Source organism: Cetorhinus maximus, chromosome 1, assembly GCF_964194155.1.
Source record: "Cetorhinus maximus chromosome 1, sCetMax3.hap1.1, whole genome shotgun sequence".
Taxonomy (NCBI): domain Eukaryota; kingdom Metazoa; phylum Chordata; class Chondrichthyes; order Lamniformes; family Cetorhinidae; genus Cetorhinus; species Cetorhinus maximus.
Window position 1 is genome coordinate 38,271,144 of NC_135879.1, and position 15,893 is coordinate 38,287,036.

The window sequence follows — 15,893 nt, forward strand, 5'->3', positions numbered from 1 at the left end:
GAAGGTTCAGACAAAGCCCTAGCGATTGAAGGAGCAGCAGAAGGTTGGCGACTTCATGCTGTGGTCATTGCGGGCAAAGTAACCCTTTTGAGCAGTAGTATTCTGCTCGGTGTGACTGAAGAGCCGAAGTTGTGCTTGTGAGTTGGTGCTGGAGTGCAGACTCAGGAGTCCAGAAGAATGGAATCTCAGGAAACAAGATTGAAACCCTGTGAGATGGGCTGTTGTTGACATTTGGAATTTGGCGTTTGATGTGGAGTTTAGAAATAATTCCAAAGCAAGATCTTCAAAAGTGAACACTGGAATCCTTACTGTGAGGGACAGAGTTTCAATGAGATTGGTTCATTCACGGTGTTTACTGATGTCTGGGTGGAATCTGTCTTGCTCCCATCTGCCATTTATTGTGCAGTGTGGTGTGTTCAACCATAGTTTGCCTGTTAATATATCTCACATTAACGCTGAATGTTAGACCATAAGATAGGTATTGTAAATTGTTTTATTTTTCTGACCTTGCAAAATTTATTTTTGTTTGTTCAAAACCCATGGAATCTTGTTTACTCTCTTAGCAAGTATCTTTGATCTTAAACTTTGTTTACTTTAGACAAAAAGTTACTGGCCCTAACTGGATTGTACCAAGAACTTGAGTATCTGGTCCAGGATCAGAACACAATCTCCAATAAGAGAAAATTTAATCATCTCCTCTTGACATTTAATAGCACTACCATCGCTGAATCCCCACCATCCTCGGAACCACTATTGACTAAAAACTTAACTGCACCAGCCACATAAATATTATGACCACAAGAGCAGGTCAGAGGCTGGGAATTCTGCAGCAAGTATCTCATGTCCTGACCACCAAAGCCCATCCACCATCTACAAGGCAAAGGTCAGGAGTGTAATGGGATACTCTCCACTTACCTGGATGAATGCAACTCCAACAATGCTCAAGAAACTCAATACCATCCAGGACAAAGCAGCTGGCTTTGATTGGCGCCCCATCCACCCCTTTAAACATTCAATCCCTCCAACACCAGCACACCATGGTAGCAATGTGTACCATCTACAAGATGCACTGCAATAACTCACAAAGGCTCCTTCAACAGCATCATGCAAACCCATGACCACAACCCAGAAGAACAAGGGCAGCAGAAGCATGGGAATACCACCACCTGCAAGTTCCCCTCCAAGCCACACACCATCTTGACATGGAAATATAGTGCCATTCCTTCACTGTCATTGGGTCAAAATCCTTCAACTCCATCCCTAATAGCACTATGGATGAAAGCAAAAAACTGCAGATGCTGGAAATCCAAAACAAAAATAAAAATACCTGGAAAAACTCAGCAGGTCTGACAGCATCTGCGGAGAGGAACACAGTTAACGTTTCGAGTCCATATAACTCTTCAACAAAACTAAGGAAAAATAGAAAAGAGGTGAAATATAAGCTGGTTTAAGGGGGTGTGGGACAGGTAGAGCTGGATAGAGGGCCAGTGATAGGTGGAGATAGCCAAAAGATGTCATAGACAAAAGGACAAAAAGAGGTGTTGAAGGTGGTGATATTATCTAAGGAATGTGCTAATAGGTGACATTAAGGGTAGAAAGCAGGACGAACAAGGTACAGATAGCCCTAGTGGGGGTGGGGTGGGGGGAAGGGATCGAAATGGGCTAAAAGGTAGAGATAAAACAATGGATGGAAATACATTTAAAAATAATGGAAATAGGTGGGAAAAAAAAATCTATATAAATTATTGGGAAAAAGGGGGATTGGAAAGGGGGTGGGGATGGAGGAGAGAGTTCATGATCTAAAATTGTTGAACTCAATATTCAGTCCGGAAGGCTGTAAAGTGCCTAGTTGGAAGATGAGGTGCTGTTCCTCCAGTTTGCGTTGAGCTTCACTGGAACAATGCAGCAGGCCAAGGACGGACATGTGGGCATGAGTGCAGGGTGAAGTGTTGAAATGGCAAGCGACAGGGAGGTCTGGGTCATGCTTGCGGACAGACCGAAGGTGTTCCGCAAAGCGGTCATTCAGTCTGCGTTTGGTCTCTCCGATGTAGAGGAAACCGCATTGGGAGCAGCGAATGCAGTAGACTAAATTGAGGGAAGTGCAAGTGAAATGCTGCTTCACTTGAAAAGAGTGTTTGGGCCCTTGGACGGTGAGGAGAGGGGAAGTAAAGGGGCAGATGTTGCACCTTCTGCTGTTGCAATGGGAAGGTGCCGTGGGAGGGGGTTGAGGTGTAGGGGGTGATGGAGGAGTGGACCAGGGAGTCCCGGAGGGAGCGATCCCTGCGGAGTGCCGCCAGGGGGGTGAAGGGAAGATGGTGGTGGCATCATGCTGGAGTTGGCGGAAATGGCGAAGGATGATCCTTTGAATGCGGAGGCTGGTGGGGTGATAAGTGAGGACAAAGGGGACCCTATCATGGTTCTGGGAGGGAGAGGAAGGTGTGAGGGCGGATGCGCGGGAGATGGGCCGGACACGGTTGAGGGCCCTGTCAACTACCGTGGGTGGAAAACCTCGATTAAGGAAGAAGGAAGACATGTCAGAGGAACTGTTTTTGAAAGCGGCATCATTAGAACAGATGCGACGGAGGCGAAGGAACTGAGAGAATGGGATGGAGTCCTTACAGGAAGCGGGGTGTGAGGAGCTGTAGTTGAGGTAGCTGTGGGAGTCAGTAGGCTTGTAATGAATATTGGTGGACACTCTATCACCAGAAATAGAGACAGAGAGGTCAAGGAAGGGAAGGGAAGTGTCAGAGATGGACCATTTGAAAATGATGGAGGAGTGGAAATTGGAAGCAAAATTAATAAATTTTTCTAGGTCCAGACGAGAGCATGAAACAGCACCGAAGCAATCAATCAAAGAAAGATTTGTAGGAGGGGGCTAGAGTAGGACTGAAACAAGGAATGTTCCACATACCCCATAAAGAGACAGGCATAACTGGGGCCCATGCGGGTACCCATAGCCACACCTTTTATTTGGAGGAAGTGAGAGGAGTTGAAGGAGAAATTGTTCAGTGAGAGAACAAGTTCAGCCAGACGGAGGAGAGTAGTGGTGGATGGGGGTTATTCAGGCCTCTGTTCGAGGAAGAAGCGGAGAGCCATCAGACCATCCTGGTGGGGGATAGAGGTGTAGAGGGATTGGACGTCCATGGTGAAGAGGAGGTGGTTGGGGCCAGGGAACTGGAAATTGTTGATATGATGTAGGGTGTCAGAGGAATCACGGATGTAAGTGGGAAGGGACTGGACAAGGGTAGAGAGAATGGAGTCATGATAGCAAGAAATGAGTTCCGTGGGGCAGAAACAGGCTGACACGATCAGTCTGCCGGGACAGTCCTGTTTGTGGATTTTGGGTAGGAGGTAGAAGCAGGCCGTCCGAGGTTGGGACACTATGAGGTTGGAAGCTGTGGAAGGAAGATCTTCGGAGGAGATGAGGTCAGTAACAGTCCTGGAAACAATGGCTTGATGTTCAGTGGTGGGGTCATGGTCCAGGGGGAGGTAGGAGGAAGTGTCTGCGAGTTGACGCTCAGCCTCTGCGAGGTAGAGGTCAGTGCGCCAGACAACAAGGCACCACCCTTGTCAGCAGGTTTGATGACAATGTCAGGGTTGGACCTGAGAGAACGGAGTGCAGCAAGTTCAGAGAGAGACAGGTTAGAGTGGGTGAGAGGAGCAGAGAAATTGAGACGACTGATGTCACGCCGACAGTTCTCAATGAAAAGATCAAGAGAAGGTAAGAATCCAGAGGGAGGGGTCCAGGTGGAGGGAGAATATTGGAGGCGGGTAAAAGGATCCATTGAACAAGGAGAGGACTCCCGCTCAAAAAAGTGAGCACGGAGACGAAGGCGGCGGAAGAAGAGTTCAGCATCGTGCCGAACCCGAAATTCATTGGGATGAGGGTGCAAGTGTATGAAACAATGTACCTATATCACATGGACTTCAGGGGTTCAAGGTGGTGGCTCACCACCACCTTCTCAAGGGCAATTAGGGATTGGCAACAAATGCTAGCTTCACCAATGACGTACACAACCCTTGAATGAATAAATAATGAATGCATAATTTAGACAAGTAATTAATTAGAACAAGGTATTTATGACTAGTCCCAGCAACTTCTCTATGTGCTCCACTCTGCATTCGCATGCATGACCTTCTCTTCCAAGCACTCCATGCTGCTCATTTGTTGCCCTGGAATCCAACAATACCACCCTTCTTTGCCACACTTGGTCGAAACAAACTTTAACACAAGTATCATGAAAACTGAGGCTTTGATGTGCTGTAGCACTTTTGTGACCATTCTTTGCATTCTAAATTAAATATATTTGTAATTTGGCTAGTAAAAATAAAACTTTGCTTTAAGCTGCTGCAAGCCTTTAAATTTTGCAATTCCAGACCTTCTGCACTACCTTAACCCCAGTAAAACAGCAAGCTCCCTGTGGCTAACATATATTTTCAATTTCCACAGATAATCTAATCCATGCATCTCTCCACTGAAACAATGCCTGCATTTTTAAATGCAAGTCATTACCCTATGATCTCTCTGAACTATATATAAAATGTTTGATTTCCACTGAATTTATTGATACAAACAGTGGCCTTAATTTCACTCTCCCCTGCCTATGGGTATTGAACCCGGGGAGACGGCGGGGGGAGCGTGAAGTAGAACAAATAGGCTTCCTGCTGGGTTCCCACTTGCCCTGACCTCTCAATGATTTTTTGCTGGGGCAGGCGAAGCCTTAGATGGGCCATCCACCCTTGCCCCCATTGAGGCCCTTAATTAAGGGTCATTTCCCACCCCAGCCTCAATTTTTAGGCTGGCAGGGGGATTTCCCAAGTCTGGGGGAAGCCGAAAATGATCAGGCTTAGGCCTTGGGTAGGAAGGTCGGTGGGGGGAGCCACCATCAAAAGCACCTTTCTAACTTTGGACACCCACCCACTTGAGGTCCGGTGGCCACTGGGCCGTCCTCCCCCTACACTCCACCCCTGGCCTCTATGCGACACCCCAATCACCCACTATCCAACCCTTCAGGCCTTCCCTACCTTCGCCGCCCTGAGACCCCCAAAAAATACCTTTCTGCCCAGTCCCGGGGCTTAGGCTCAGAATTCTTCAGGAAGTTCCTCTTCTGACCACTGCAGCTTCTGTCGCCGGAGGGGCTAGAGAGCTGCCAGCCAATCAGATTGACTGGCAGCTCTCCAAGGCAGGACTTCCTCCAGAGTGAGGGGCAGAAGTCCCGCCTGCAGCCAACTAACGCTCATTCAAGCGTAAAATGGCTGCGGGGCAGGCAGAGTCTGGGAGGATGTGTTCCCAACCAAATCTTCGGATGACGGGGCTGGAAACCCCACCATCCAAAATATCTTGGCCAGTGAAGTAGATGAACTATTTAGAACAGATCAATCTCAGCTTCAATCCCTAATCTGTAGAGTTAGTTGAATTCAGCTGGGGCAACGATAGGGGTGTCTCATCTGGCCTCCGTGCTCTGGATTAGAGAAAGGCAAATTGGTTCAGGTCCCTGTTCCTATGATCCCAACTGAAAATTCCTGTCTAAGGGCAGGATTGGGCTGAGCTTCGGTGTTCCCTAAACCAGACTAACCCAAAATCATTCATTGCCTATGCTCACAAGTGAAGAATACTCACTTGAGTGAGGTATCAAAAATAACTGGTATCTACTGAATTACACTTCAGGAGTGAAGAGAAGACTGGCAGATAAAGGGTGCAAATAATAGTACTGTTTGAAAGAGTGGAAGTGCCGGTGCTAAATACTATCCAGACCATTCATCACAATAAATTCTACTCCACAATATATTGTATGCAGAAGAACAGCTTGCAGTGATTTACAAAGATGCAGCTCAGTCAAGGAGCTCTGTGTCGCCACGAAGTAGAAAAATAATGCAGAGAGACTTCTGAAAATCAGCAGAACACTGAGGAATGACTTAAACCGAGATTCATTACTTTATGTAACTTAAAATCATGAATCTATTCAACAGTCAGCGATCAGCCTTTATGGTGTACATTAATGAATCTGAATTACATAGATCATAAGAAATTATACTGACCAACAAGGGTAAGAAATAATAAATGGCATGGAACCTGGATATACATTAGGTGAAAAATAAAGCAAAATGTCGAAACTGCAACATAATCCCTTCCACTTTACAAAATCACGGAACCAATTAACCACAATTATTTCCTATAAAATTTCTATAAACAATTATCTCAATATTTTTAATTCTATTGCCATTTACTTACTGAGCCAATACCATCCATCAGTGTGAGCAATGATGCTACCACTCGCTTCTCAACTTCGTGCTGAGCTCCTTCCCGCTTTGGACATATGGCATCAAGCTCATCTATGAATATAATTGAAGGTTGGCTGGAAGGAGGAATAAGTCATTAGATGCAGGTCACATTTTAAGGGTAACATTTACAAATCTGTTACAAATGGCATATCTAATCTGATGGAATCAAATCTTTCACATGTACAGAATGACCTTCTTGCTTCCTAACACATTCTTGTACAATTCACAATCTGAAAGATAGAACCATAGAAAGTTACAGCACAGAAATAGGCCATTCAGCCCATCGTGTCTGTGCCAGCTGAACAAACTAGCCACCTATTACACAGTTCTTTCACGAATATGAATTTGGAAATATTCCAGTGCTTTAGAATCAAACTGCACAGTTACGCAGAAAGTAAATTTTTCAGGCTAATAAACGTCAGCTTGCCTCAGCAAGAGTGCCAAAAAGTCAGTAAGAGCGATAAGTCAGAGTCAGGGCGTGAGACGAATGCAGAAATCAGAGAACGAAAATCAAAAGTGACCTCACTGCTACAGACGGAGCTGATTGGTGGGTGACATGCGTTTATTCATTTTTGACCATTGAAAATCACTTCATGATAGATTCTATTGTGTTTTTATTAACTAAAGGCACTGAAAATTATATTTGTCAATTTTCTACTGCTTAAGTATCTCATTCTTTCAATGATCATTTTCTTAGAATTCTATTGGACTGTGCCTCAATTATGTCAATTATTCATTTTTTTTTAAAATTGTGTTAAGTGTTTTAGTGATCATAGGGGAACCACTGGCGTAGTGATATTGTCACTGGGCTGATAATCCAGAGACCCAGGCTAATGCTCTGGGGTCCAGGGTTTGAATCCCACCATGGCAGATGGTGGAATTTGAATTCAATAAAAATCTGGAATTAAAAGTCTAATGATAGCCATAAAAAAAACCGCTGTCAATTGTTGGAAAAACCCATCTGGTTCAGTAACGTACTTTAGGGAAGGAAACTGTCCTTACGTGGTCTAGCCTATGTGTGTCTCCAGACCCACACCAGAGGCCCTCTGAAATGGCCTAGCAAGCCACTCAGTTCAAGGGCAATTAGGGATGGACAATAAATGCTGACCTAGCCAGTGACACCCACATCCCATGAACAAATAAAAAAAAGTGATCATGATCTCAGTAATTCAGACATCAGTGGTTTGACTACCATGGCAGGCCAGCTGGGACCTGTTGCATGCACATCCTGTTCAGTGTGGGAACTCCAGGACATTTCTTGAGTCCTGGCTAACCATATGTGTAAGAAATGTTGCCAGGTGCTGGCTGCAGGTGCATCCAGGAGTCCAAGAGTGCCTCAGATGTATTCAGCACATCGTGGCCACACCACAGTTACAGAAGGTGCAGGAGCTGAGGGAATGAACGACCGCCAGACAGATCAAGAGAAAGTACAGAAATCCCCCAAGCTGGTGGCACTCACAAATGAATTTTCAGTTTTGATTATAAGGGAGACTGATGGCTCCTAGGAGAAATGCAGTAAGAATCTTGGGCACTTGATAGTTAGGGGCATAAACATGCTTTTCTGTGACCACAAACATGTTTCCTGAGTGGTATGTTGACTTCCTGGTGACAATGTAAAGAAAATCACTGAGCGGGTGCAGGACATTCTTTAAGGAGAAGGGGAACAGTGAAAAGTCATGGTCCATAATGGAACCAATGACACAGGTAGAAAAGGTGTTGAGGTCCTTCAAGCATAATTTCCGGAGCTCTCTCAAAAGACAATAATCCCAGGATTACTCACAGTACCACATGCTAGTGAGTACAGAAACAGAAAGGTAGCAAATATAAATGCGTGGCTAGAGAAGTGGTGCAGGAGATCTAGCCTGTGTGAGATTCTTGGAGCATTGGACAGTTTCTGATGGAAGGGACATCTCTACAAGATTGCATCTGAACAAAGCTGAGATCAATGTTCTCGCCAAGAAGTTAATGAGTACTAATGGGGACAGTTTAGCAGGGAGAGGGGAACCAGAACATTGCAGAGGAACTACAGTAAAATTAGAAGTATCCCAAAACTGCAGGACCAGATTGAAGGAAATAGCAAAGGTAACAAAGGAGATATCTAATTGTATTTATGGCAATATCCATAGTTTAACCACCAAGGTTGGTTAGAGCTGTAGGCATAGATTACTAATGGGATCATGATGTGGTTCATAAACAAACTAGAAATATTCCTTTCAAGGGAAAATGGAGAGCATCCAAAGATAATAAACTCAAGAAGACAACAAAAATAAAAGTTAAAATAAAACTAAAAGGAGGCTTATGACAAATTACAGGAGCAAGATTTGATTAGTACACAAGAATGCACAGGAGGGAATTGAGAAAGTTAATATGGAAAGCAAAAAGAGGTTACATGAAAAAATTAGCAGGCATCATTAATTTAAACCCAAAATGTATTATAAACATATAAAGTTAGCTAGGGAAAAAGTTAGGCCTATTAAGGACCCAAAGGGAAATCTTCATATTGAAGCAAAAGACATGGCAAAAGCATTAAGTGAGTACTTTGCATCTGTTTTTACAAAGGAAACAGATGATACAAGGTTACATTAAAAGAGAAGGAAATGTGGACAGGATAGTAATAGATCGAGAAGAAATACTAAAAAGGTTATTACATGATAAGTCAACTGGTCCAGGTGGAACACATCCTAGATTTGAATATTGCTGGAAAGAGAGACATTGTGCAAAGCTTTTCATCCTGCACTCATGAGGACAAACGCAAGTATTCAGCAATATTCATGTTCTGTATACCAAGCGTCTGCATGCTAGATTGCTGAAATTAGCAAAGGTAGGAAAGCAGAGGCATTGGTCACAATCGATAACGCTTTACAATTTTCAAAAATTACTTAGACTCAGGTGTAGGAAGCAGCATTATAGGGCTAAATTTGCCCCCCGTTGGGGGGGAAAGTTGATGGGCGGGCACGTGTGGGTGTGCTTCCGATCGACGCCCCCGGTCGGAGGCACAGCGCCATTTTACGTGGGCGGGCCAATTAAGGTCCGCCCAGCGTGACATCCGCACGGAATTGCTATGCGCTTCCTGTCCGGGCCGGGCCGGGGTGGTGGGGGGAAGATTCCCAAAATCGAAAGTGCACTCTTTCGCACATGTGCACGAAAGAGCTCACTCATCTCCCTGAGTCTAAGTGCAGCCTCAGGGAGATCGGCTCCAAATGTGAAAATGCTCAAAATAGAAAAATAAAATTTCCCTAACAATGTCACATCAGTTGGGACATGTTTATAATTTCTAAAAAAACTTTACTAAAATTTTTAAAACCCTACATGAAACCTCATCCCACCCATGGATGAGGTTTCATGTCTTTTCTACTTCCCGCCAGGGCTCCTGGCCTGCCTGCCAACCTTAAGGTTGGACGGGCAGGTCCACTAATTACTTTAATTGCTCTGTCAATGGCCTCAATTGGCCATTGACAGGTCGGCAGGGGCGCGTGCAGCTAATTTTGCTGCGCCCCCACCTTCCTGAAAATTTAAATGGGGCACAGTAACATCGGGAGTTCCGCCCCCGCTCGCTGACAGTAAAATCCAGCCCATAAGGTTTGTGGTGAAAAAAACTTGGCAAAGTAGTAGATAGTGATGGCAATAGTTATAGGTTTCAGGATGTCATTTAGAAGCAGGCAGAAAACAAATAATTAGGGTAAATGGGTCTTGTTTATATTGGAGAAGGATGGTAGAATGGACAGAAGCATGGCAAAAATCGCTAGTCCAGCCTCAGTTGGAGCTTTGAGGACAATTTGGCGACCAACATTTCAGGAAAAATGTAAAGGCATTAGAAAGGGTACAGAGGAGATTTACCAGTGATGAAGGGCTGCAGTTATGAGGAAAGGTTGAAAAAGTTAGGACTGTTCTCCTTAGAACAGGTAAGGTTAAGAGGTAACTTAATAGAGGTTTTCAAGATGATGAGAGGCTTTGATAGAGAAAATAGGGAAGAAAATTCCTTCTGTCGTGTGGGTCAATAACTAAAGGTCGTGGGTTCAAAAGCATTAGCAGAAGATCTAGAGGCGAAATGAGGAGAATTTTTTAACTCTGTTGTCAAGATCTTGGACACCCTACCTGAAAAGGTGGTGAAAGCTGATTCCATAAATAATTTAAAAAATCTAGTTGGACAGTTACTCGAGAGTGAGGGACTCAATAGGGTTACGGACAAAAAGAAAGGGTATGAGACTAAGCACACTTCTCTTTAGAATAGGCATGTTGGGCCAAACGACCTCCTTCTCTGGTGCAAGTTTCTATGATCCTAGGATTCTAGTTGATAGCACTCTCGCCTCTTAACCAGAAGGATGTAGGTTCAAGATCTACTCCAAGACTTAGGTTCGCAATCTAGGCTCTCATCCAATGAACTCCTAAGGAAATACTGCAGAACGCATCATATAATATTATAAATCATTGCTGCAAAATTATTAAGACACTCTCATTTGGAGTGATTGCAAAAGACTCTCTTTATTGGCTTCCATCCCCACCCACATCACCGCCATTTGTTGGCCCGCACACTAACTGTAGCCAAAAGGCAATGTGAAACCTGCTTCTAGATGACAGGAAACAATTAGGGTAAATGGGTGCTGCTAGTGTTGGAGAAGGATTCACATTGGCACACCCCATAGGTCAGTGGTGGGTTCACTTCTGTTCTTGGTATATACAGCATAAGTAATTTGGGCTTGGGTATAGGGAGCGTAATCCTGAAATTTGCTGATGACACAAGAGTACAGCATTTGGAAAACAATGAGGAGGACTGTAAAAGATTTCAGGAAGACAAGCAGAATGGGCACAGAAGAGGGAGATGTTATTTAACATGAATAAGCTTGAGATGATACTTTTGATAGGAAAAATAATAAATGCGGGGTTATACACTCAAGGAAAAGATGTCAATGGATGTGGATGACCAGTAGAACTCAAGAGGTTTAAATGTCTAACTTGAGTTTTGTGTTTCTAAGTAGGGGCATGGAGTATTGTAGAAATTATGATAATTTTGTACTAACGGTTAGAGCACTATGTGCAATTTTGGGCATTTCATTAAAGCCACTGAGTGTAAACAAAGATTCACCAGACTGATGTGAGCAATATGAAACTTACAGCAACAAGCAGAGATTTGTGATCTTGGGACTATTGTCACTGGAGCAGAATAGGCTCAAATGACATTTCATGGAGATTTTTAAAATTCCGAAGAATTTTTTTTATAGGTCAGAATTTTTAGCTCATCGGGCAAGCACGCGCCCAACCTGAATGAGCATAAAATGATGCGCGATGTCGGGCGAGCATCCTGACGTCATCACACGATATTCCGGATGGCGGACGTACGCGGGATTCGGCAGAGCGCCCGCCAACAATTAACAGGCCTATTCAGGGCATTAACAATCTAACTGAATAAAATTTTCACTGCCCCCCCCCCCCAAACCTTATGGTTGGCGGACAGGCAATTTTTTGCAAAACCTCGTCCACGGGTGGGATGAGGTTTCAATCCGTCTTAAGAAAAATAAAACATTTTCATACTAATTTCTAACATGTCCCTGTTCATATGACAGAGTCACATGAGGGGACATGTTTTTTAACACCTTAAAAATCTTTATTTTTATTTTTTTGTATCTTCATCTCCCTGGGGCAGCCCTGTGCTCAGGGCAGTTCCCTGCTCGCCCTCCGCCCTCCCCCCACAGGCAGCGCGTGTTTCATGCCAATGAAGGCCCGCCAGCGTGAAATCGCGGTCTGGCCCTGGTCGCGGGCAGCAGCTGGCTTCCCGACTGCTCCTGCCCACTGCCACCAAGCCCGCCCGGCAAAGGCAAAATCCTGGCCAGAGAGTAAGAAGTTTCCTCTGTGGGTTCAATGATGGGGAGTTATCAATTTAAATTCATCCTTAAGTGTCAGGAGAGGAATTATGTGAAATTTTGCTACATTATGGGTTGTTGGAGCATGGAATGCACTACTATCAAGTTGATGTGACAAACATCATTTCATCTTTTAAGAGAAAATTGGATAAATATTTGAAGCAGAATACACGCAGCTATGGGGAAAGAATGAAGCAATGAGGTTAGTTTAGGGTTGCTCTAGCAAAGAAATTGCATGGTCAAAATGGGCTCCTGTGCTCTATTAATCTTTCATGCTAATTACAATAATTTGTATTTCTCTCATTGAGTTACCATTGAGTGGCTTCTGCAAAGATCTGTCTCAGCCTTGCTTCACTTTCTCCAAAGTACCTAAAACAAAGAAGGCAGGTACCTCAGCATCATGGAGAGCAATGAACACTTAAAATCTCAGAGTTAAGGAGAAAGGTAGAATAATCTGAGAAACGGAAACTAGTTTAACTGGCAATTCTATTTTGTAGTCATCATCAATAGCTGTAAAATGGGATCTTACAAATATCAACATGCTGAATCATTTAATATTCAGAATGGTGTCATGAAAAACAATGATATTACAGGAACTGGTGCTCATCAGGGCTGATAGTTGTCAATGCAGGAGCATTTTTCCCACTTTTTCTCTCCCAGTGTCAGGTTTCAGCACTCCCAAATCAGGTATTGTAGATCCAAATAGAGCAAAGTTCCCTCCACTCTGTCCCAATATTGAAAAGCCATCACCAACTGCACCATCATCCATTTCTTTGACAAGTTTGCTGCCCCCCGTCACCTGCCAGAATATATTCCGCGTCAGCCTCTGCATCGAGCAGCTTCTCATTCCAGGTGTTTTTAACCTCCATCTCAATTCATCATGTTCTCTATCCTCTGAATTAACTGTCATCCCATTCTTTCTTAATCACACTCTCCATGTAACACCCCAAACCATATTCATGGCCATCCGCTTGACCTTGCCATCTCATATGGCCTGAATACCCCCGTAGCATCAGTCACAGGTAAAGCCATCCCTAATTATTTCCTTATATCGTTCTCCACCCACATCCCACTACCCCCTCCAAATCCTACTTCTTTCTATATCCACCCCTGGAAAACACTCTCCCCCAGCTCACTGAGAACTGTCCTCTCAAATTCCCAATATCCTAGCCTTTGGCTCTGTATACCACAACATTTCTTCAGCTACTGATCTACTCAGCCACACCCTCAACTCCACCTTCAATGTCCTAGCCCCATGAAAACCACTATTCTCTCTCTCAGACTCGCTATTCCCCCAGTACAGCCTTCATCTCAGGTTCCTTCAAGTTTAAGAGATATGAATTTGAATGGCTAAACCACCAGATCTGGCTGGACCACAAAGTGCTATTGGGTCCTGCTCTCATCCACTAAGACTGCTCACTATTCCAAGATTATGCTGGAATGCAATGGTAAACCCAGCTATTTTTCTCCATTGCAAGCCATCTTCCTAAACCACTTTCCTCATCTCCTCCACCCTCACCTCCAATGACTAGCACGAGGAGTTCATAGACTTCTTTGTCAGCAACAATGAGACCATCCTATCAGCTGCAACAGTCATTACCCTCCCTTCTCCAGCCCATCAGTCCAAATTTCTTCAAAAGTCCCCCCGCCCTAGCTCGGAACTTGCATCTTTCTCCAGTTTCTCACCTAGCTTCCCTCATGCCCTCTCCAAGCTCATTTTGCCCAGGAGACTCATCTCCTACTCCCCCAGCCATATTCCCATTAACTGCTGACTATCCAAATTTCCTTCTTGGCTTCCATGTTAACCAATATTGCTAACAGTTTTATCTCTTCATTGTTCTGTCCCTCTCTCCTTCCAATCTGCCATCATCACCACTCGCCTCAAAAGACCAACCATTGACTGTGCTGTCACTAAGACCGCCTATTTCCATTTCTGTAATTCTCCCATCTCCGCCCCCCCCACTCAGCTCTTATGCTACTGAAACCCTCATTCATGCTTTGTTTCCTCCAGACTTGATTATTCCAATGCACTCCTGGCCGGCCTCCCATATTCTATATCCTCTGTAAACCTGAGGTAATCCAAAACTCTACTGTCACCCACCCATCACCCCTGTTCTTTCTGACCTATAATGCTCCAGGTTAAACAATGCCTTTAAACAACTTGCATCCTCTTTTTCAAATCCCTACTTGGCCTTCCCTTCCATGTCTCTGTAATCTCATCCAGCTCTCCAACCCTCGGCATATCTGCACTTTAATTCTGGCCTCTTGAGCATCCCTAATTTACATTGCTCCACCATTGGTGGCCATGCCTTCAGCTGCCTCGGCTCTAAGCTCTGAAATTCCCTCCTTACGCTTCTGTGCCTCTCCATCCCACTTTCCTCCTTTAAGATAATTCTTAAAACCTACCTCTTTGACCAAGCTTTTTATCATCTGTCTGAATATCCCTTCGTTCTTCAGTGGCATTTTTTGTTTTAAAATGCCTCTGTGAAGTCTCTTGAGACATTTTATTCTGTTAAAGGCACTATATAAATACAAGTTGTTGTTATATATCTTGGGTTGTTTGTTTACTGACTTACTATACTTTGAACACAATCATTTCATCTATGGGTTCTACTTTCACCATGATATATCATTTGACTTACTTGCTCATAATTTCAGGCCCATTGATGATAGAAATGTGAGCTCCAACTTCATTAGCCACAGCTCTGGCAATCAGAGTTTTCCCAGTACCAGGAGGACCAAACAGCAAAATTCCTCGAGGGGGAGTAATTCCTAAATCACAACAAAAAAAATATAGTGCATAGCAATGAAAAGGGTTGCATCTCCACATGGCGCCTGTACTAAAGCCTTGGCTAAACTGAAATTGCTTCCTTTTTTATACCTGCAATCTTTTTAATTCAGGGGAAATTTCTTTACTGAGTGGTGAGAATGTGGAACATGCTACCATGTGATGGGTTAAGGCAAATACCACAGATGCATTAAGGAGAACTACATGAGGGAGATAGGAATTGGAGGATATGTTGAAAGTGCGAGATGATCTGAGATGAGCTGAGAAGAGGAGGTTTGTGTGGAGCACAAACACTGATTTAAACCTGCGGTTAAATGGCCTGTTTCTATGCTGTAAAATTCTATGTACTTCTTTTCTGAACTCCAGAGAGTATATCATGCAGCAAGATCAGGAAAACATATAAATCATTATTATGGACATTGTCCAGATGCACCACTTGATAAGCTAGTACCTGGAAGCAACAATTCCTCTTCTCAATTTTTTTTCCAGTCCTGAACTAACTGCTATTGAAACATAATTCTATGATTGCCAACAATTCTCCAATATCAGACCTAAGTGACCACTTCTCATGCATGAGCACAGACCACGGACATCAGCAGGTTGTTCAACCAACAGAGTTACACAGCAAAGCTCAATCCTGTTCTTCTCCAGAGCCACACATTTATATCTTCCAACAAAGTTCAGCAAATTGCAATCAGGAATGAGAACCCGGGCTGATTTTATTTTTGTTTCCCATCTGCCAGAGTGCTGAGGCCAATTGAACCTTCCTGGTTTGCATGACTTAGTCGCATACTTGGCAGTGCTTTTACCCACTCAGTCTTGTGGAAAGTTCTCTTTCTTTTTAGGCGGTCTTACCACCAAACCACATACCTTACCCAAGACAATAAATGGGTGTCCTGCTCCTATACATTGGACAATACTGCTCAAAGTTAGTCACTAGGAAGCATAAGTTGGCCGGGGCAGGC

The 15,893-nt window shown here is 44.0% G+C and overlaps 1 protein-coding gene across 1 annotated transcript in view; it reads right to left on the minus strand.

Annotated features, from left to right (window-relative positions):
- Window positions 1-15,893, minus strand: part of afg2a (AAA ATPase AFG2A) — a 499,869-nt gene that overhangs the window by 451,431 nt on the left and 32,545 nt on the right. The window contains exons 6-8 of the mRNA XM_078539862.1: window positions 14,783-14,912; window positions 12,453-12,509; window positions 6,233-6,356 (exon numbers count right to left, since the gene is read on the minus strand). Coding sequence (XP_078395988.1) covers window positions 6,233-6,356; window positions 12,453-12,509; window positions 14,783-14,912 — 311 coding nt within the window. The remainder of the gene's footprint in view (window positions 1-6,232; window positions 6,357-12,452; window positions 12,510-14,782; window positions 14,913-15,893) is intronic.